We start from the raw sequence: 22421 nt of genomic DNA, 5'->3' as shown, positions 1-22421 counted from the left end.
AGTTTCGCGGCGGCTCTCTGGCGTCCATGGACTCTATGGAAGATTCTCTCCCAATCAAGTGAGTCTCCATATAGCTTTTAGGTGTTTTCTTGAATTGAATAAACTGAAAGAAAAAAATAAATAAATTGAATCACAGGCGAGGATTGTCGACTCATTTCACGGGGAAATCGAAGTCGTTCGCGAGCCTTGCTGACGTGTGCACGGTCAAAGACCTGAAGAAGACGGAGAATCCGCTGAACAAGAGGAGGAGGCTCTTCATGGACCAGATCTGAAACAAATAAGGCCGAGCTCAGGCCATATCTGCGCGAGGACCGGGCTGAAGCACCATGGATGCCGGTGAGAAATTCTTCTCGAGTTGGAGCAGTGACGTGAGGCACAGATCTGGGCGGGCTCGTAGATGGGAGGCGCTGAGACGGCGGCCACGGCGCCGATCGCCCCCACTCCCCAGCTCCGCCCTCGAGCTCGGCGTCGGCGGCAACGGCTTCGGAGCGAGATTGGGTTAGAGATGGAGAGAGAGTGGGAATGTGACGAAGAAGAAGAAGATATTTTTTTTGTTTTTATTATTTTTAACAATTTATGTTTATTTTTAATTCATTCTTTATAAATATTAATTTTTTTTTTTATATGATTACAAATTTACCCTCATTTAACATAATTTTTGACGGAAATTTTGACGGAAGGACTAAAACAGTTAAAAAACAAAGTTAGAGCATTAAAAAAATCGTTTTGAGAGTTCGAAGATTAACTTGAAAAATGTGGCAAACTACAGGGGGGCAAAAGTGATATTTATCCATAATATTATGAATCTGATCATCTACTTGATTTTTATTTGTAAAAAAACTAATAATAAGCCACGTCGTCGTTTTTTAACACATCAAAAACAAAAATGATGGAAAGACACAAGAAAAGACAGGAAAAAAAAAATTAAAGAAGATGATTTGGAATCTACCATTAACTCATAAATTATGAGTCATAATCAATCTATTGATCTTATTTTCTCCTATTTCTAAAGCTAAGAGACTCATCTCTGAGCATCTCAACAAGCGTCTCAAAATTACGAAACGACGACCCACCGGGTTCCACCGCCACGTCAGCCTTCCTCTTCCAGTCCTGAGCCCTGAGTCTGAATCCCTTCCCTCTCTCTCCCTCCATCAACTCCCTCACCGCCGCCAAGACTCTCCCTCTCTCCGCCGTCTCATCATCTCCGCCGATCTCCAGACCGATCCCCCAATCCCGACAGCAGAAGAAACAGTTCACCTGCTGATCCGCGAAAAACGGCCGGCAAATCACCGGCACTCCGACCGAAACGCTCTCCAGCGTCGAATTCCACCCGCAGTGCGTCAGAAACCCCCCGATCGAACGGTGCCGCAGAACCCGATCCTGGGGACACCAATCCACGATCAAACCCCGATCGCCGTCGATCTCCGCCGCCGCGATCGCCTCGTCTCCGCCGTCGACCAGATCCGATCGGACTACCCACAGAAAAGGATGTCCGCTCTTCGCCAGACCCCAAGCGATCTCGCCGATCTCCTTCGCCGTGACCGTCACGAGGCTCCCGAAATTCACGTACAGCACAGAATTCGACTCTCTCTGCTCCAACCAATCCAAGCACGCCACGTCCTCCTTCCACAGACTCGACGTAATCGACGCCTCCGGAGAGCTCTCGGCGTCCTTTGCGTGTCGTTGAAGCAAGAGCGGCAAAGGACCCACGGTTAAGAGCGGGTTGGGAAAGTCGTCCACGTGGCGGGTTCTGATTGCGTGGAGGACTTGCGACTCTAATTCTTCAAACGTGTTGAGGATTATGGCCTTGGATCTCTTGGCGTTCTTCATCATCTTGAGATTGTAGTTGAACATCGTGTCGTTCGGATCGGTTGATCGGAGGAATGTCGGAAGGTCTCTCAGTCTGACTCCTTTCATCGCCGGAATCCAGTTCAGCTCGGTGTTTAACTTGCCGTTGCTCAAGTAGCTTCCGTCTGCTTGTAAATTATAAGTATTTAAAAATATTAGTCTTGAAATAAATTTCACGATGGCAAAAACACACAAGAAAAATATAATAGCCTCCATCTCCAACAGAGTGATTGAGAATTTGAGATATAGATTATCACGATTGATTGTTGTTTGGTTTTTTTAAAATCACGTCACATTTGTCTCTGTTTGTTTTTTAATTTCCCAAGGTTTTTGTCACGTCTCATTCACAAATTTGTACAAAATTCTAATCAACATGCACTATTTATCATTATTTTTCGATATTCTAAATTGAGTCGATCATAACCTTATCCTATATAATGAAAATTCGAGATTTCTATTGTATCAAACTTGATATACTTAAAATTAACATAAATCACTTATTTAAAATTACGTACAGATGATATAACAAAAAAGTACAAATTATATTCTTATTATCAATTTATCATACAAACAAGATTGAAAAAGTCTCTCATATATGAGAATAATGATCAAGTCTAATTTATGGTCATAGTTAATAAGTTCGAATCATGGTTAACAGATATATACCTTTCATAGGGAAATAGCCTCTCTTCACCAACTCATCATAGTTGAGATATCCCAACATCCCACAAGCACTGGGAGTGAACAAAAACACCTCAGGAATCCCAAACTCCTCAGCCACGTCAGCCGTGAAACCCATCACTCCATCGGACACGACGCAGCTCACCGGAGGCGATTCCGGCGAAGGCTCCAGAAGCCTGAGTACGAGGGCTCGGAAAGATCTCCGGCCGTGGACCGGGAGGGCGTCGCAGAGCGCCGGGAGGTCGAGGACTCCGCGGCGGTTTGACTCCGGAAGTCCGTCGGAGATCGTCTCGAAGCGGAAGCCCGGCGAGCCTTTGAGCGAATCCGGGCCGTTAGATCGGATCAGACGGTGGTGGTTGAATTGGGTGTGGACGAAGGTTATGTGGAAGCCTTTAAAGTGTAGGAGCTTGGCTAGGGTTAGCATTGGGTTTATGTGGCCTTGTGCTGGCAAAGGGATACACACAGCATGGGGTTTCTTCTTCTTTGACGTTCCTGATAATTCATCATCCATTTTTTTTTAATGATCTGGGGTTTGGTTCGAATTCAATTTGTTGAAGATCGCAGGGAAAGAGAAAATAATGGAGTTTGATAAGAGTTGAGACACGACCAGGTGGAGCTAGCTAGCTCTTATCATCATGTGAGTGGTTTTGGAATTTGCGATGAGTGTTTTTGTTTGACTTTTTTTTTTTTTCCATGTCTATCCTTCGATACGAGTAACCACACTTAATCATTTTCATTGTTTATAGTCTGTGCTTTGTCGGGTCGTCCATTGAATTACGTAAGTTGACATGATTTAGGGGCGGCTAAGTAGCCGATTTAAAATTAAAAAAATAGTTAAAACAAATTTAAGATTAAAAAAATAGTTAAAATATGTCGTAATCAAGTTTCAAAGATAAAATTAATATTAGAATTAATATTTTTGAAAGTGATAAAGTGTTTATAATAATTATCCGAAAATTTAATTTTAGTGTCAAAAAATATTTGACAACCTAACTTTGATTATTTTGTTGAAAATTTAAAATTTTGAATATTTTGCCAATTTAATTTCAAATTACTATTTTGTACCGTTTTTCTTAATTTGTTATACGACGCATTGGAGTTCTCAATTAGGGTGTCTTTTTAGCACGTTCGTTGAAGTAGACCTGACATTGGTTTACTTGCGTGCGAGTCGGACCTAGTATGAGCTGGATATACAAACACTCATTTATGCAAATTAATATCACCAGCTTTGTTCCATGTGCTGCAATCAATAATATATCAATGAAATCTCTTATACTTTTTCTCAGACTCTCCTTTCAAACACGTTGGTGTAAAGTAAAACAGTACTAACTTTTCTCTCTCGACAATAAAACAATATATATTATAAAGATATAATAAGCAAACCCTATTATCACTCAACTATATACACAGGAAAACCAAGGTGATCATTATGGGTTCTGTGGATGATAAACCGCACGTGATTTGCGTGCCGTTCCCGGCGCAAGGGCACATAAACCCAATGCTGAACCTAGCCAAGCTCCTCCACCGCCGAGGCTTCCACGTCACCTTCGTCCACACCGAGTACAACTTCCGCCGCCTCGTCAAGTCCCGGGGCCCCGATTCCGTCGCGACCCGACCCGGATTCCGCTTCGAGACCATCCCCGACGGCCTTCCTCCGGCGGCGGACGGAGACTCCGACGACGCCACGCAGGACATCCCTTCGCTGTTGAAGTCTACCAACGCGTACTGCCTGGCTCCGTTCCGGCGGCTTCTCTCGAGGCTCGGCGGCGGTGACGGAGTTCCGTCGGTGAGCTGCGTCGCTTCCGACCCTGCCATGTCGTTTTGTGTCGAGGCCGCGGAGGAGATCGGAGTTCCGGTGGCTGTTCTGTGGACGGCCAGTGCGTGTGGGTTCATGGGATACGTGCAGTTTCCACGTCTCCTGGAAAAGGGCTTTGTGCCACTAAAAGGTCATTTCATTCTTTCAAACTCTTAATATTGAATACAAAATTTATAAACACACAGATTTAGTTTGAAAATTTCAAGATGGGAAAAAGAACAAAATTCAAGTATATATATATGTTTTAATTGGCGAGTCAAAGGAGTAAGTGTTTATTAAAAAAAAAAAAATTAGTAAGTGACGAAGCTCTAGACAAAAAATTAAAAAAAAAATTGTTCGTCAATCCACGACAAAATCTCGTAAATATCAGATTTAAATCTAAGTAAAATTTTAGAGTCAAGAAAAAAAAATGAGTCGTAAATGGTTTGTTTATGTATATAAATAATATAGGTTTTTGTACTTATTTATAACATTTAATAATAAGAAAATCTAATTTTCCGAAATAATAAGTGGCTTTGTCTCCGACATCAGCTGCAACATGTTTGATAAATTGATATAATTATTTAGGTAAACTCAATCATCTTCATTATTAGCTATATCAGCTTCGTTTGTTTTATACCGTCGACCGTTTATGGAACGAACGCTCTTTTGCACAAAATCGGCGCAAATAGTATCTCCATAGCTAATTAATGTGATAAATAAATCAAACCAACAACCTTTTTGCTGCCGTATTTATTTTTGTAACTATAAATTGCTATAATCATTGCGCTTATAGGTAGGGGAATAAATGCTATGAAGTTGTATAGGGATCAAGAAGGACACCCAATACGCATATCCATCACTTTCTTATTTGTAAACTTGTATCCCCGAAGGTTGATCACATGCATGGTTCATCACATTGATATTACTTAATATCTATAATAATGAATAATACGAATTTATATTTTATATCATTTAAAGACTATTATTATATTCAGCGTGCCCGCGCGCAGGTGTACGTGCGTGTGTGTAAGAGAGAGATTGAAAAGATGAAAACAAATTTGAGAATTTTTTTTTTTTTTTTTTTGAGGGAAAACCGAGAATTCCATTAGAAAGAATTGATTACAATCACTAATGCAGACTTTGAGAGTCCCAAAACAGAGATGCTCATGATCTCGGACTGAACCGAACCCATCGATATGATCAAATGAAAGCGATCAAGGGGTTTAAACGTGGTTTGGAATCCAACAATGGAAAACCAACAAAGCACACAACTAATCGAGCACAACATCAGCTCTTTGACAAAAACCTCTATAGTTGATAGGCAAACCCGAACAACCAAGAGCACAAGACCTCGGAAGAGAGTCTCAAACCTGCATAAACGATGGAATTCCATAAGGGAAGGCTGAACGATGGCTAATCCAACTTCAGAAAACAGATAGCTATTGCAAAAGGCAAAAAAACAGGGAAATTACAACCAAAACAAACACAAAAGACCCCACCACCAAAGAACAAACGTAACCCAGACCCAAACAACCCGTCACTCGTCAAGCTTCAAAGGCTCGAACCCACGGCGTGGAGCACCTTCAGGAAGCGACGACGAAGGAGGGTCGAACCGCCTAGCTGGCGGCGGCGCTTGGGGCGGCGATGGCGAGGCCGGGCCTGGTGGTGACGCGGTGCCGACCGGAGCTCTGGTGATGGAAGGGGTGCTCGAGGGCCGGGGCGGGCTCTTGGCGGTGGCCAGCCTCTGGAGCGTGGTCAGAGAGGTTGGGATCGCCGGATCTGAGCTCGGCGGTCGACGGTCGACGGATCTGGGCTCGGCGGTCGACGGTCGACGGATCTGAGCTCGGCGGTCGACGGTCCTGAGCTCGACGGTCGACGGTCGCCGGATCTGAGCTCGGCAGCCTTCGAGCTCGGCAACCTCTGCGACGAAGAAGAAACGAAGAAGAATCGGCCTCTGCGACGGATCCACTGAGAAGGGTCTCGTGGAGAATCGTCCTCCCCTCCGGACCGGAGCCGCGACAGCGACGGCGTCCGAACCCAGAGGGGCGGTGGCGGCGCTCACCCCCGCTAGATCTAGATCTAGATCTAATTTGCTATAGAGAGAGAGAGAGAGGGTTTTTAGAGAGAGAGAGGAAGTCGAAACTAGATCCTACCTCCAAGTCTAAGTCACTTCTCTTTAGACTTGGTAACAAATTTGAGAATTATGGACCGAGAAAAAGCTAACTAATGATGTGTGTTGTATGATTTGTTTGTGCGTACCGGAGTGTGTGACTCTAATGTTAAAGTAAATTACACATACTTGACATGTTAGTTTGGTCTAGCGGTAATTCTACAAAATTTTCTAAGTGGAAGTCGTGGAAAACGCCCTTAAAAAAGATACTTGAGATGTTAGTTGTATCCAGGTGGTGCAGGTGAATTTGTTCTATAAGACCATTTAATTTTTGTAAAACAAATTTAAGACATATATAACATATAATTTTATTATATAAAATAGCAATACATTGATGGCTCTTACAATACTCAATAATTATAGTTCTTGTATAAAATTTTAAGAAATATATTTTAAACTCATATGAATTTTAATTTACACAATTCTTAAATTATTGTTTTTAACTCGTACCCATATCAATAGACGGGTATCTAGACAAAGTCATAGACTGGATTCCCGGTATGAAAGACGTAAGACTGAGGGACCTCCCGTCCTTCGCATGGACGACAGATCCAAAGGACTTCATGCTCGAAATGGCCTCTATTGTCGTCACCGCCGCTATTCGAGCCACCGCAGTGATCATCAACACTTTCGACGAATTAGACCACACCCTTCTCATCCACCTAGCCCCTCATTTCCACCGCCTTTTGGATATCGGGCCGCTACACTGCCTTGTCCACAACCAAGAAATAAGGTATGTGTTTGTTAATTAGAGCTTCCCAACGAGGGAGTTACTACTTTAATTAGAGCATCGATGCTCTCCTTAAACCAAACAATTTCAATAGGAATAGTCAAACCTAAAAAAATTAATTAAATTTACCATATTCCAATAATTTTACCAAATTTAATTTGCATTATTCTCGAAATCTTATCTTTGCCATATTTATTTTATTTCAAATGTCTTTTTTCAAAATTGACTTTTTACTGAGTGGATGAGAAGTTTAATGATGTGTCAAAAATTATGCAACTAAGTTTGTCTAAGGGCTTTTTCTTTTTCTGACTAATAATACCCCGATTTTATTTATTTATTCATGTAATAAAATTAAACTAGCCTAATATTATTTATATTCGCTTTTTTACTTATCTATTACTTACCTTAAGAAAGTGGAGTAGCAAGGCATTTTCGTCACTCTTTTTTTTATTTATTAGTTTTCTTCCCAATGTTACCACTTGATCCAGATGTCAATATTCTAAAATGCCCCATGGCATTCTCTCTCTCTCTCTCTCTCTCTCTCTCTCTCTCTCTCTCTCCCTCTCTCTCTCATTTTTATTTCATCATATATATATATATATATTCATACTTTGTAATAATATACTGTGTATACCAATTTACTGTGGAGGTATATATATAACTACTACCCACAAATTATTTGGCATATTACGAGCAAAAAAAAAAAAAAAAAAGATTATATGGCATATTGTACTTGGAGGCATTGTTGACCACAATTCACAATAACAGTGCATTTGAATATTATTCCATAAATGTTAATTAACCTTTGGAATTGTAAATTGCTGTAAAAAGAACTTAAAATTTTAATTAACTGAACATACAGTTAATAACTACAAATTTCTATTTTTTATTTTATAATTCCAATTTTTTTATATTTCTATCATATATAAGTTTTGTATTACTTCATGTGACATTTTCGAAAAAAAAAATCATATCTTTTTTTTTCTTTTCATTTTCTACATACATCATACAATAATTATGTGTTAAAAAGAATTGAATTTTATTAATAATTACTATAAGTTTATATAAACACCATAATTTTGATAATTTGCTTACATATATTGTTAATAAAGTGTTAAAAACTTTAATGTATTATCCCTTTTTTTAAATGTATTTTTATGTTTTTCTTAATCCCGTTTTCACTTCATATTTAAAATAATATAACTATTATCAAGGAATATAAAATCTCTTTTCCTTAAAACTACTTTAGCTTTTAATTTTAAACTATTACTAGTTTATATTATTTATATTTTTAAGTATTCGAATTCCTCGCACCTATAAAAGTATCTTCTCTTATACTATTTTTTAACATTTTAAATTTATTTCTTATGGTACTTTATTAATAATTAATAAATGTACAAATTACAAATATATCTTATTTAACACATGGATATAATTCTCTTAGGATTTTGTGTTTAAATAATTAATTGGATGTGATGTTATCAATATTTGTGTGTGTGTGCAAAGCATAAAATAAATAAACCATAACGAATGTCATGATAATCATGTATGGACCAAAGGAGAGACAACACAAAAAGAACCCACCCCTTTTCCACAAAAATATTGTAGTAAATGGTAGATAAGCCAATTTAGATTAAAAAAACCATCACTTAGTTAATTGAATAAATTATGTTTAATAACTTATACAAAAAAACATTACAATAATTTAGTTTTTAACAGCTAATTTACCCTTTATCTTCGTATCATATATGATACACTTAGTCATCATGTTCCAATTATAAATATTTTCACAAATAAATAAATAACACCTTATACTTTTTTTTCTTCTTTATGTTTATATACGGCAAAATAAAATATATGCCGTTCCCCTATCTATGAAATATTTGAATGAGATCTCAATTCCTAGTGTTTTGGGATAATCACTTTTTTATAGTCAATTACTCCATTATCGCTATCCTCATTTATATTTTAGCATTACAATTTTTTTAATAGTTATTTGAATAATAACTATTTTTTTAAAAAAATACTTTTCATTAATTTTTCTTTGGACATTTTTCCTTCCGGTTTTAACCTCTATTAAACTTTATTTATGATATTTTGCCCCACTAAAGCTTACTCTCTGGCTCCGTGCGGACCGACGACGCTGGTGTAGCCTCCATCGGCAATAATCTATGGAAAGAAGAGAACGAGTGTCTCCGGTGGCTCGACGGCAAAGAACCCAACTCGGTCGTGTACGTCAACTTCGGGAGCATCACAGTGATGAGCCGAGACCAGCTAAATGAGTTTGCATGGGGTTTGGCAAACAGCATGAAGCCCTTCGTGTGGATCATCCGGCCGGATTTGGTCGCCGGAGATTCCTCCGTTATTCCGCCGGAGTTTCTGGAGGAGACCGGCGAGAGGGGCGTGGTGGCCGGGTGGTGCTCTCAGGAGAGCGTTCTCTCTCACGAGGCCGTCGGAGGGTTTTTGACTCACTGCGGTTGGAACTCCGCCCTGGAGAGCTTGGTCGCCGGAGTTCCGGTACTGTGTTGGCCGTTCTTTGCCGAGCAGACGACGAACTGCAGGTTTCTGTGCCGGGAATGGGGTGTCGGGATCGAGATCGGCGGCGACGTGAGGAGAGAGGAGGTCGAGAGTGCAGTGAGAGAGTTGATGGATGGAGAGAGAGGGAAGGAGATGAGAGGCAAAGCCTTGGAGTGGAAGACCAAGGCCGAGGAAGCTATTAGTCCCGGTGGCTCCTCGTTGACCAACTTTGACTTCTTGGTCAACGAGGTTCTGTTGAAAAATTATAACAAGGCTTCATGAAAGAAAGAAAAAAATTGTACAACGACCGAGTTAATCGATCCAGGGTGTGTTTTCTTAATTATGCATCAATTTCTACTTATATGAATATGATTGTTGATGAATCCTTATTAAGGTTATGCGAAACTTTCACGTTTTTTTTTTTTTTTTTTTTTTAGGTTGGATGATTTTGTCTTTCAAAACGTTAATAAAACTTTGTTTATTTATCTATAGAGTTAGTGAAAAACTGATGATCTAGACTAGAATAACTATCTATAATTATTATCTATAGTTTCTAATTTAATCCATTTATGTCGCTGAAAGGGATGTAAGAAGAAGTTCGAAAATATTTTGATATTATATGACATCAGTTTTTTATTATTTATTTTTTACAAATAACAAGAGTTTAGCATATTATTATTAAGCTCTAAATATTGTAAAAAAATATAATAGAAAAAAAATATAATGGAAAAAAATGATTTCTAAGTGAAACAGAAAATAATAAAGATTGGGATAATCAATTTTCTAGCTTTGAAGCATATATATATATATATATATATATATATATATATATATATATGTATATATATAAATTTATAATTAATTCATTGGAGTAATTTCTCATCACATATTGAAAAATTATTAATCTAAGTGATCTAATTAGATCAAAACATGAAATAAATATAAGAGCACACTAGTACAAAAAGCAGCATTGGGTGCGACTTTTTTCGCACCTAAAGGTCGAAAGTCGCACCCATTGATACCTTTAGGTGCGACTTTAGGTGCGACAAAGTCGCACCCGAAAGTTCGCACCTAAAGGTCATGGGTGCGACTAGTCGCACCCGATGGTCATGACTTTTAGGTGCGACTTTTAGGTGCGGATTTTCGCACCCATATTCGCACCCATTAGTCAGAAAAGATGTGCGAAAAAGTCCGCGGGAAAGCCATTAGGTGCGACTAGTCGCACCCGTTGGTCTACCCGCCAAGTTTTTGGGTGCGACTAGTCGCACCCAATGGCCTTCGCGCTAAGTCTTTGGGTGCGACTAGTCGCACCCAATGGCCTTCGCGCCAAGTCTTTGGGTGCGACTAGTCGCACCCAATGGTCTTCGCGCCAAGTCTTTGGGTGCGACTAGTCGCACCCAATGGCCTTACTTTTCTTTGGTTTTAGACATGATCAATCATTTCAGAGAGCATCACTAATGCTTTGCTTAGACTAAGAATAATATTGGACGTTTGACATGTCATCTTTTCTGTGCTCTGAGTATCTCTAGCCGAGATCTGAAACTTGTGCTAAATATAATATATTACAAACTGTACACAGCTCATTCCATTATCGTGTCAAATATTGCTCTTTATCTTTCTTTTTAAAAAAAATTCATAATAAATATTCTGGAACGACATGATGTACATTGTAATACCAATCTGATGCAGTACAGTCCCACATCGAACACGCTTTGACATTTCTGGAAGGATTTGAGAAACGGTCCACGCACGCGCGACTTTGAGGGGGCGCACCGGTTGACTCGAGCATCAGTTTTGCTATTGGTGCCATTCGTTTCGAAGCTACGGACGTTATCTACATGGAACGCTTTTCGAGTCTATAAACGAAAACTTTTCGGCTCCTAAAAACGCCATTTACTGCACTTAATTCGAGTTTAATGTTTTGTGTTAATTGTGTGACTTTTCGCTTTCTTATCTTTTGATTTTCTTTGCCTTTTCGGTTTCTCTTTTGGTTTGTATTTACTCCTCGTTTTCAGACCTGGGGAGGCAGTTTAATGGATGAAATATTATTACATGTGATTGTATTGTATCCCTAATCTAGTTTACAATTTTAATTTCATTAAACTAATTTTAAACTAAACAACCTATTCATGTAATTATTAGACTAATTACAATTCCTAATTGATAAATTACTAACCACAATTAACAATTACACTAATTACAATTCCTAATTATTAGACTAATTACAATTCCTAATTGATAATTATATCAAATTAATTTCGATTTCAAAATTAACAATTTTATCATACTAACTACATTATTAATACATATATACATATAAACAACTATTTAATTACCTAATTAATTAACAATTAGACTAATTATACTAATTACAATTAATTAAAAACACAATTAAAAGGACTACGAGAGGCTAACCTGTAGAGCACGGCGAGGCTGCGAGAGGCACGACGGTGCTGCGACGGGGAGTTGAAGCGCGCGGGTCTCGAGCAGCTTGGCGGGACAGCGGCGGTGCTGCGACTTCTTGGCTGAGAGACTCACGGCCGGACTGAGACTTCTTCGCTGAGAGACTCACGGCCGGACACACATAAACACACCACACACATACATGGGAACATACATAAACACACACCACACACATAAACACACACACCACACACATAAACACACACACACATACCTAAACACTGAGACTTCTTGGCTGAGAGACTCACGGCCGGACTTCGACGGGTCGCGCGAGGAAGAGCGAGACTTCAACCAGGACGTGGCCGGGCCGAGGGTTTTGTTCTGCAATAGAGCACACGGGAACACACACCACACACATAAACACACACCGGTACATAAACACACACCACACGGGAACACACATAAACGAACACACACACACACATAAACGAACACACACACACATACCTGAGAGACTCACGGCCGGACTTCTTGGCTGAGGCTTCGACGGGTCGCGCGAGGAAGAGCGAGGCCGGCTGGTTCAGATCGAGCCTGGCGCGAAGAAGAGCGAGGCCGGCCGGTTCAGATCGAGTCTGGCGCGAGGAAGGAGCGGTCCGAGGCTGAGAAGTGGTGGCGGTCGGAGCAGGCTGAGAGAGAGAGCGGTGGCGGTCGGAGGCTGGGAAGAGTGGTAGTGGTGGCGGTCGGAGTGGTGGCGGCGACAGGGGTGGGAGAGAAGAGAAATCGGAGAGAGAGTTTTTTTTTTAACCCTAAAAATAATGTTTGGCTCGGATAAAATGAAAACCCGAGCGGATGTATAATTTATACAGACTTTTGAATTTGGGTGCGACTTTGTCGCACCCAATGACACCTTTGGGTGCGACTATGTCGCACCCAATGACCTGTGTCAGTGGTTTCGGGTGCGACAAAGTCGCACCCATTGACATTTTCTAAAAAAAGGGGGAAGTTTTGGCCGCCGAAAATTTTAGATCATTTAGGTGCGACTTAGTCGCACCTATAACTTTAGAGAAAGTATTGGGTGCGACTAAGTCGCATCCAATAGTGGTACCACACTTTTGGGTGCGACTAGTCGCACCCAAAGTCAAAAAATTTCGCGAAAATTTTCCAGCGCTTAATTGATTTTTGGGTCCGACTATTCGCACCTGAAAGTCTTATTGGTGCGACTTTTAGGTGCGAATAGTCGCACCCAAAAGTCATCCGCACCGGAAAACTGTTTTTGTAGTAGTGGCAGGAACATATATAATATAAGAGATAATAAGGGAATATAAACAGAATATTTATTTGTGGTAAAAAATTGAATACGGTTGAAGATGAACAATTACCATTTTATTTGATATTTTTTCTGGAAAAGAAAGTAAGAAATGAGTTTTCGATTGGATATTGGCCTTACATGGATGTGTAAGTACATCAATATTTAAGGAAATTACAACACCGCGCCAGATGATTTACATTGGTTCAGGACAGTAATCGTGCAAGCAGTACTCTTCTTCAAATGCCTTGACACTATAAGTTCCCTTTATTGCCATTTAACGACACACAATATTCAACCAAACACTGCACAAAGTCTTATTTTTCGTACATTAATCAAATTCAGTTATAGTTCTTTTCGCGCCAGATGATCTACATTGCTTTGGAACGAGAATCTCGAAACTATGCTTTGACACTTCAAGCTTGCGTTAGCATGTACTCTTTAAAACGATACAATACTCTTTGTTGTTTTTTGCTATATAATATAACAGAGCTAGCCTAGCACAGTAGTTGAGATCACACAATACACACAACAACCACAGCATAGATAACAAACGACAACAAGAGAAAACGATGGGGTCTATCAACAAACCACATGTCGTTTGTGTTCCACTGCCTTTACAAGGCCACATAAACCCCATGTTCACACTAGCAAAACTCCTCCACCGGAGAGGCTTCCACGTGACCTTCGTCCAGAACGAGCACAGCCACAAGCGTCTGGTCAAATCCCGAGGCGCCGAATCTCTCGCCGGAGTCCCCGGATTCCGGTTCGAGGCCATCTCCGACGGCCTTCCGGCGAGCCCGGACCCGGAGGCGCCGCAGCAGGATCCACCGGCTCTGATCAAGTCCGTCGCCGAGAACTGCTTGGAGCCCTTCCGGGAGCTTCTCGCGAGGCTGAACGGCGGCGACGGTGGGGTTTCTCCGGTGACCTGCGTCGTTTCCGACATCGCCATGTCGTTCGCGATCGACGCTGCGGATGAGTTGGGAATTCCGAGTGCGCTGTTTATGACAGCGAGTGCTTGCGGTTTTATGGGTCGTTTGGTAGTTCCTCAGCTCATTGAAAAAGGTCTTACACCGCTCAAAGGTAAGGCTTTTATATATATATACATATATATTTATATTTAACTTTAGTATGAACACATGAGTAGTGGTGCAGTGAGAATATTCAGCGAAACCGAAAATCAAAATCAAGGTTAAAACACAATATTAGCAAAACCAACTATAGATACATAATATCAACTACAAAACAAATGATTACTGATTTGCAGACACAAGCTATGAAATCAATGGTCATTTAGACACAGTGATCGATTGGATTCCGAGCATGAAAGACATAAGGCTGAGAGATCTGGCAACGTTCGTACGTACCACCGACCCAAACGACACCATGCTGAACCTTCCCTTCACGTACTTGGAAAAAGGGCCGAGAGCCTCGGCCATAATAATCAACACCTTCGACGCCCTCGAGAGCCGAGTCTTGGAGACAATCTCGGCCCTTTTTCCCCGAGTCCTCACCGTCGGGCCGCTCCACCGCCTCGCCGGCTCGTCCGACTCGCTCTCCTCCGTCGCCTCTAACCTGTGGAGAGAAGAGAACGAGTGTCTGCGGTGGCTCGACGGCAGAGAGGCCGGCTCGGTGGTGTACGTCAACTTCGGGAGCAGCACGTTCATGAGCCGCGACCAGCTCGTCGAGTTCGCGTGGGGTTTGGTCGGCAGCGAAAAGCCCTTCGTGTGGATCGTCCGGCCGGATTTGGTCGTCGGAGATGACGCGGTGGTTTTCCCGCCGGAGCTGGGCCGGAGAGGGGTCGTGGCGGGGTGGTGCAACCAGGAGAGAGTGCTTTCCCACCCGGCCGTCGGAGGGTTTCTGATGCACTGCGGTTGGAACTCGACCATCGAGAGCTTGGCCGCCGGAGTTCCGGTGGCGTGCTGGCCGTTCATCGCCGAGCAGCCGACGAACTGCCGGTTTCTGTGCCGGGAATGGGGCGTCGGGATCGAGATCGGCGCCGGCGGAGAGTTTGCGAGGAGAGAGGAGATCGAGAGTGTTGTGAGGGAGTTGATGGATGGAGAGAGAGGGAAAGAGATGAGAAGCAAGGCCTTGGAGTGGAAGACCAAGGCCGAGGAAGCTATTAGTCCCGGTGGCTCCTCGTTGACCAACTTTGACTTTTTGGTCAAGGAGGCTCTGTTGAAAATCCACAACAAGGCTCCTTGAATAGAAAGAAAATAAATTTGAATCCCAGCCATTAAAAATAAATTAATTAGAATTTTGTGGTGTGATACTTATGATTGAGTTATATGTCTAGGTGGTATGTATGTATTTTTTTTTTCTTCTGAATGTTATACTGTCTTCAAATTTAAGTTTGGGAGATGATTTCTCTTTAAGATAAGTTTATATCTTATAAAATTTATCATGAATTATTAAAATGTGTGTATATATATCTACGCTGATATACAGTTGTTATATATATTATCAAAAGTAACATATCTACGGAGTATATATATATATATATATATATATATATATATATATATATATCACACGTTTACCTTTTATATATAGATTTTTGTTTACTCAATCATGCATATTATGACAATGTAAAGCTATTCAAAAGAAAAGAAGAATCAAGTTTTGATGGTTAATAAATGGCATCCATTATGCCATAATCAAATCAGATCATTTAGTTGAAAATTACAAAGAATTAAATTGGTATGGCACATAAGGATTTTAGTCAGGGCTCATTTCTCTCCGGTCCTTATCACACGAACATTCAATATTTCTTTTCTCTCTTCCTCTCCCTCAGACACATTAGGTGATGTTTGGTAGTTAACTCAAACTGTTTTTTGTTTTCTGTTTTCTAATTTTTGTAGTTGTACTGAAAAACTGTTTTGTAGTTGTTTTCAAAAAGCTGTTTTGTACAGTTTTTATTTTTGTTTTTGAGAAATTGAAAAAACTGGAAAAACTGTTTGGTACACTTTTCACTTTTTTTTTTTGAAAAAATGAAAAGTGAAAACTGTTTGGTACATGGAAACAATTTCTTAACTCAAATTTTTTTTTTAAACATAAATTTAACTACACAAAATATAAATATGACATTATTGTTTAGATTGAATACAACTTTTTTTTTTTGTCATCATAAATATGAAATCATTCTGCATAATCATCCCACATAGCTCGAGCAATAACATCTCTAAACCCGGAATGTGCACGTCGAGCTTGTGTAGTTGCGCTTGTGTACGACGGTCCACCAACTTCTGACGCACCTTGACCTCCGACTCCTTCAGAACTTTGGCCGTCAATATCCTCCGGAGGAACATCTTGATTCCATGTTGTAAACAAATGGTCTTCGTTTGTGTACATTTTTATTAAATTATGCAATACAAAGCATGCCATAATTATACGACCTTGTTTTTCTAACGGATAACGTGACATATGGTTTAAAATCGGGAACCGAGCTTTTACGATGGCAAAACATCTCTCTATCACGTTGCGTAACGACGAGTGCTTGTAATTAAAAAGTTCTTCTCGTCTACGCATTTGCCTATTTTGTCTGAACTCGGATAGGTGATAACGTACGGTGCGATACGGTGCCAAAAAACCTGGCTCATTAGGATATCCACTATCCACTACGTAGTACTGTCCTCCTTGTGGTATTAAAAAATTTGTATTGTCAGACATTAATACCTCACGTAATATTCGTGAATCTGACGCTGAACCTTCCCATCCGGCATTGACGTACGTAAATCGCATGTCAAATGTACAAGCGGCCATGACATTCGTCGTACATGTTCCTTTCCGTCCTCGATAATTGGGTTGTTGCGCAGCAGGGACGATGACACCAATATGAGTACCGTCAATAGCGCCGATGCAATCCTTTCAAAGGAGAACAAAACTTAGTTTGATAATTAATATAACTTACGTTAGAGATAAAATAAATTCATTAAACTTACTTTAAACCATGGCCAATATTTTGGGTTGTTGGCAATCTCCGGGGGTGTGGTTGTATAACTGGGATGCTTTATGACGTCGAGTGCCAACTGAGTTATTGCATCAAGGACATATCCAAAATGTCTGCTAACGGTCTCACCAGAGTGATTAAATCGGTCTTGAATTGCTCTATTCCGGTCCGAATGTGCGAGAACTTTCATGAACATCATGAAAGACTCTTCTGGTGATATGTGACCGGGCGGGAGCAAATGCCGAATCAGTCCAACGATTGCTATGAATGGCTCATTGTACATGCGACACATCTCAAACAAGGGCTCTCCGTTGGGATTATTTAACATAGCATACACGTACTGACTTCCACTTTCCGTAGTCGTTCGTCGGGGTTGGCGTTCAATTCGTTGTGATTCTTCGGCATCTCGTCGTAGCCTTGTTCGATCACGCTGCCGTCTATGAAGAGATTGTTCTGGAGATATCTTGAAGTTTATATCTCACAAGTAGTTTACAACCCGCGTGTTGCAGCGGGATAATTTAATACATTTTAATACTAATAAATTTGGTATATGATTAATATATTTTAATAATAATAAATTATTCAAATAAATCATTCTAAAAAAATTAAGTTGCTACAGCATAATCATGCAAAACATCAAAATAGCTATTTAATTTATGTTCTAATTTTGATTATACCAATTTAAATGTAAAACATATATGAAAATGCAGTTAAAAACATATCTCATATTTACATAATATACAATTCATCTTATTCTGAAAAAACAAAGTTGACTCTGTGTTTTGATTGTCAATACTATCTTGTATCAAATATTTTTTAGGATTGAAATACGAAGTTCAAGTATGACTTGTTTATATTTATAGACAAATAGTGAAAATAATTAGAATAATATTCTTATACATCAAAATATTCAAGTTATTATTATTTGTATGTGTGACAGTGTGAGCAAAAATGTTGAATAATTCATAAATATATAATATAATTTGAACATATATAATTCAAAAATTTGTAATAAACTTTATTTATGTATACATTTCATTAGTTAACTGTTAACCTAAGAATCCTTTTAAAGGATAATAGAAAAAAAATGGTATTCATTAAATGAATTTATATAAAAATTATAGATAATCTATGTCCGTGGCTTAGGCCGATACACTCAGCCCACATAAGAGATCCAAGTAAAACAACCGTGATTTTGTATCATAATATAATATGGAATGTTTTTCAATTTTTACATATTTTAATTTTGTAACCTTTATTTTGAATGTACTATTTCTAAATATATGTTAAAAGTTACCTTGGAAACCAAAAATCATTACAACTATGACCTCTCTTACCAATTTGCAGTGCCAGGTCACATCAAAATGAAAAATCAAATATGTGGGAAATAGTATAAGTAGACAACACTTCAAAGATTCTCTTCTCTCTCTTCTTATCTTCTTAAGCGGTGCCTTTTTTTTTTTTAATCAAACCCACGGTAACTCTTTCTTCTTCTCCACTAAACTCAATTTCTTTTTTCTCTTGGTGAATATTGATCTGTCTATGGCTCTCTCTCTCTCTCTCTCTCTATCTATGAAAATGGACATTTTTTTTGCAGCGGAGAGAAGCACGCGCGTGACGGTTGCACTGAAACTTTAAGGCACGCCAAAGACCATCGGGGCTGGGATGATTATTGACGATATTTATTCGATGTCTCAGCTGTATATGATCACTTCACTTTATTGCTACTATGGCTCTTCTCTGTTCATTCAAAGTTTTGTTTTTCTTCTTTCTCAGTCAAAGCCTCTCTTTCCGGGGTACAATCCATTCTGCTTCGGAATTTCGTTCGCATAGACCCTTAGGGATCTTCTTCTCCATCAACAAACAGGTATGCTTAGAAAGATTCATCATCATTTTTCTTCTCTATTGTTTCTCTAAGTCTGGGAGTTTAGATTTCGTTTCTTAGGATTGTTGATGACTTTAGGATTTGGATTGTGAATTGGTTTATGGTTTGGAGAAGAAAAAAAAAGAGATCAATCTGAGCTATGTGATCACCCAAGAGGAGGAACTGATCTTTTGGATGCCATCCTCACCAAGGTACAATCTTTCTTTTGTTCAATAATGGATTTCCCTATTGTTGTCGATGTTTTGGTTGCTAATGATTTGTTTTCTTTGTCGGTCAAAGATTTGATATTTCTAGTATGAATTACTATGATTCTCGTTCGAATTTACATTTAAAAATGAGGGGTTTTGCTATATTAGACTTCGAATATTGAAAATTGAATGCTAGTAGATGTAAGTTTTGAATAAGAAAAAAAAAGAAAGCTCAGTCAAATAAGAGGTTACTATGTGTTGTTTATGTGTTGTGTGTATGTCCGTGTGTGCCTAGGGAGAAAGATGAAGATGAGAGATTTGATTTACTAAGGCGTGATACTTTTTTTTTTAACTCAAGAAGGCGTGATACTGTTTTTTTCTTTCCTTTCTTTACAGGTTTGGAGCAACAATGTGATTATTATCATCAATATATTACGATATAAAAAGCTTGGATCTTCATTTACTATGATTGGTTTTGAGAGGCAAACATGAAGAAGACTCGAGCCACTCAAACACAGCTATGTTTTTACAGGTATCAAAGATGAGAAGATAGGTTATAGACTTATATCCTTCTAAACGAAGGATATATATAGCAACTTTAGGACGTTTCTAGAGAGTACGGGAAAAATCGAGAGATGGCAAGGATGGCAACATTTGTAAAAAATATTTGGTACTTATATTATTTTATATTAGGAATTTAGAGGTATTTGTATTTGATGAATCTGAATGGCATTTTTGTAATATCGTCGAAATGTATATATAGCAACTTTAGGACGTTTCTAGAGAGTACGGGAAAAATAAAGAGATGGCAAGGATGGCAACATTTGTAAAAAATATTTGGTACTTATATTATTTTATATTAGGAATTTAGAGGTATTTGTTTTTGATGAATATGAATGGCATTTTTGTAATATTGTCGAAATGTAATTATGGAACTTGTGATGTTTGATGCAAGGAATCAAATGCCCACGAATTTTCACGATTTTCTCCGGAAAATTCGTTTCCGGTGAGTAAACGGCCGTCGAAAGCTAAATATGTCGTTTCGTCGTCGTTTTTCGTCGATTTTCGTTTTTTGTCGTTTTCGCTGATTTTCGTCGTTTGTCGTTTCACTGTCGTTTTTTGTTGCCGTCGTTTTTCTTTTTTTGTGTCGTTTTTTTTTCTGTTGTCGTTTTTTTTCCTCCTGCTGCAAACGTGTATTTGGTTTTTTTTTTTTTTTGGCTGCCCTACTGCTGTCAGTGTTGTTGTTGTTTTTTTATATTTTTTTTATTTTTGTTATTTGTCTCATTGTCTAATATATAATATCATACATTTAAAAGAAAAATATATCACACATAATCTAATATATAATATCACGCATTTAAAAATTATATATAATATCCAATTCTATTATATATAATATCACACATACTATGAGACAATTCTAATAGATAATATCACACATTTATAAATTATATATATTAAATATTATTAATAGCACACATTTATAAAATATTATATATATACAATTTTCTATTAAAAAAGATTAGATACATAATGTATTTTCTTTATATATGTTTAAAAATTGAAAAATATATGTATGTATTACATGTATATATTTTAAATATATTTTACCACATTTTTTCCGTTCGGTTTTCTATCGACACGTCGGTTTTCCATGGAAAACGGCATTTCACTTGCCCTTTTTCACATTTTTTCCGTTCGATTTTCCATCGGCATGACGATTTTCCGTAAATCATGAGCCTCGAAATAGCAACGAAAATGGCATTTGATTCCTTGGTTTGATGTATTTTGATCTTACATGATCATTTTTTTTTTACAGAACAGCAGATTGTCGAATAAGGTCGCTGAAGAGTCCACAAATATCCAGATTTTGTTCGTTTGAACACTTTAGTGGCAGTTTTGTAATTTGAAAGCTTTTGTAGTGTTAAAAGATTTAATGGCATAAATGTAATTTTGAATAAATAAATGGGTAATTTTGGTACTGTAGAATGAATAGGATATTGACTCTAAAAACAAGGTTCTTCTTTATATATATATAATAATGTGGACAGGCGTGTGATATTTTTAATTATTTATTCTCAGGGCCACGTATTGTAATTATGTCAAATTTAAGGGTATTTTCGTGATTTCACAAAATCTCGTAACAGTAAAATGAGTCTATATGTGTGAACAGAAAAACCGTGCTTTCCAATAATAAATATTTATTATATATATATATATATATATATATATATATATATATATGTGTGTGTGTGAGAATCTTTTTGAAGAAAAAGATTGGTTAATATCGAAGAGGAGATATCCTTAAAAAAAAAAAAAAAAAAAAAAAAAAAAAAAAAAAAAAACTCTATTATTATTGTCAGCTTTTTTTTTTTTGCTTTCTAAAAGATTGGTTAATATACATGACTCTGTCATTATTGTCAGCTTTTTTTTTTTTCTTCGTTGCAAATTATTACACTTGCACAGAGAGAAACAATTAAGCAGTTTTTTCAATACAGGTAAAAAAAAGGTTCTAATATAGAAGTTATAATTACTTAGTCATGTAGAAGTTATAATATATATATATATATATATATATATATATATATATAATTAAAATTAGAGGCAAATTTTATCAGTATACCAACATCTCATATTATTTTTATTAATATACACATAATTGAGATATTTAAATGTTTCTAAAAAAATTACTTAAGATGTATTCTAAGTAATAATGTATAACATATATATAATTACAATTAAAGGAACAAAAATGATTATATGTTAAATATTATTATATATACAGTGAACACATATGTTTAAAACTCATGTCATTTATTTTTACTCAAGAAGTCGTGATACTGTTTTTTTCTTTCCTTTCTTTACAGGTTTGGAGCAACAATGTGATTATTATCATCAATATATTACGATATAAAAAGCTTGGATCTTCATTTACTAAGGCGTGAT

General features: G+C 38.2%; 3 protein-coding genes and 1 long non-coding RNA gene across 7 annotated transcripts; 3 read left to right on the top strand and 1 right to left on the bottom strand.

Moving 5' to 3' along the window:
- Positions 1–793: 793 nt before the first annotated feature.
- On the bottom strand, positions 794–3238 carry LOC149387113 (7-deoxyloganetin glucosyltransferase-like). Of its 2 annotated transcripts, none has more exons than XM_089621520.1 (2): positions 2515–3238; positions 794–1976 (listed from the first exon to the last, which is right to left on the bottom strand). In XM_089621520.1, the coding sequence occupies exons 1-2, from the start codon at positions 3038–3040 to the stop codon at positions 991–993; spliced, it is 1512 nt and encodes a 503-aa protein (XP_089477646.1). In that variant the 5' UTR covers positions 3041–3238; the 3' UTR covers positions 794–990. The 2 variants fall into 2 exon arrangements, with proteins under 2 accessions (XP_089477646.1, XP_089477647.1); XM_089621521.1 differs by having other exon boundaries at positions 794–1973.
- A 599-nt stretch (positions 3239–3837) lies between these two features.
- On the top strand, positions 3838–10141 carry LOC149387112 (7-deoxyloganetin glucosyltransferase-like). The gene is made up of 3 exons (XM_089621522.1): positions 3838–4475; positions 6960–7230; positions 9339–10141. Exons 1-3 carry the CDS (start codon positions 3959–3961, stop codon positions 10024–10026), a joined length of 1476 nt encoding a protein of 491 aa, XP_089477648.1. The 5' UTR covers positions 3838–3958; the 3' UTR covers positions 10027–10141.
- A 3853-nt stretch (positions 10142–13994) lies between these two features.
- Positions 13995–15804, top strand: LOC149387111 (7-deoxyloganetin glucosyltransferase-like). Its single transcript, XM_089621523.1, has 2 exons — positions 13995–14536; positions 14721–15804. Exons 1-2 carry the CDS (start codon positions 14026–14028, stop codon positions 15656–15658), a joined length of 1449 nt encoding a protein of 482 aa, XP_089477649.1. The 5' UTR covers positions 13995–14025; the 3' UTR covers positions 15659–15804.
- A 3373-nt stretch (positions 15805–19177) lies between these two features.
- LOC149387110 (uncharacterized) lies at positions 19178–20345 on the top strand. Of its 3 annotated transcripts, none has more exons than XR_016300438.1 (3): positions 19178–19269; positions 19402–19478; positions 19872–20345. It is a non-coding gene; the product is annotated as an uncharacterized LOC149387110 (long non-coding RNA). The 3 variants fall into 3 exon arrangements; XR_016300436.1 differs by having other exon boundaries at positions 19366–19478; XR_016300437.1 differs by having other exon boundaries at positions 19366–19478; positions 19771–20345.
- Positions 20346–22421: the final 2076 nt, after the last annotated feature.

Source organism: Urtica dioica, chromosome 8 (assembly GCF_054948205.1).
Source record: "Urtica dioica subsp. dioica isolate 48M chromosome 8, U.dioica_male_clone48M_v1_H2, whole genome shotgun sequence".
NCBI classification, from domain to species: domain Eukaryota; kingdom Viridiplantae; phylum Streptophyta; class Magnoliopsida; order Rosales; family Urticaceae; genus Urtica; species Urtica dioica.
Note: the sequence above shows the minus strand (reverse complement) of the source record. Positions and strands in the feature narration are given on the sequence as shown.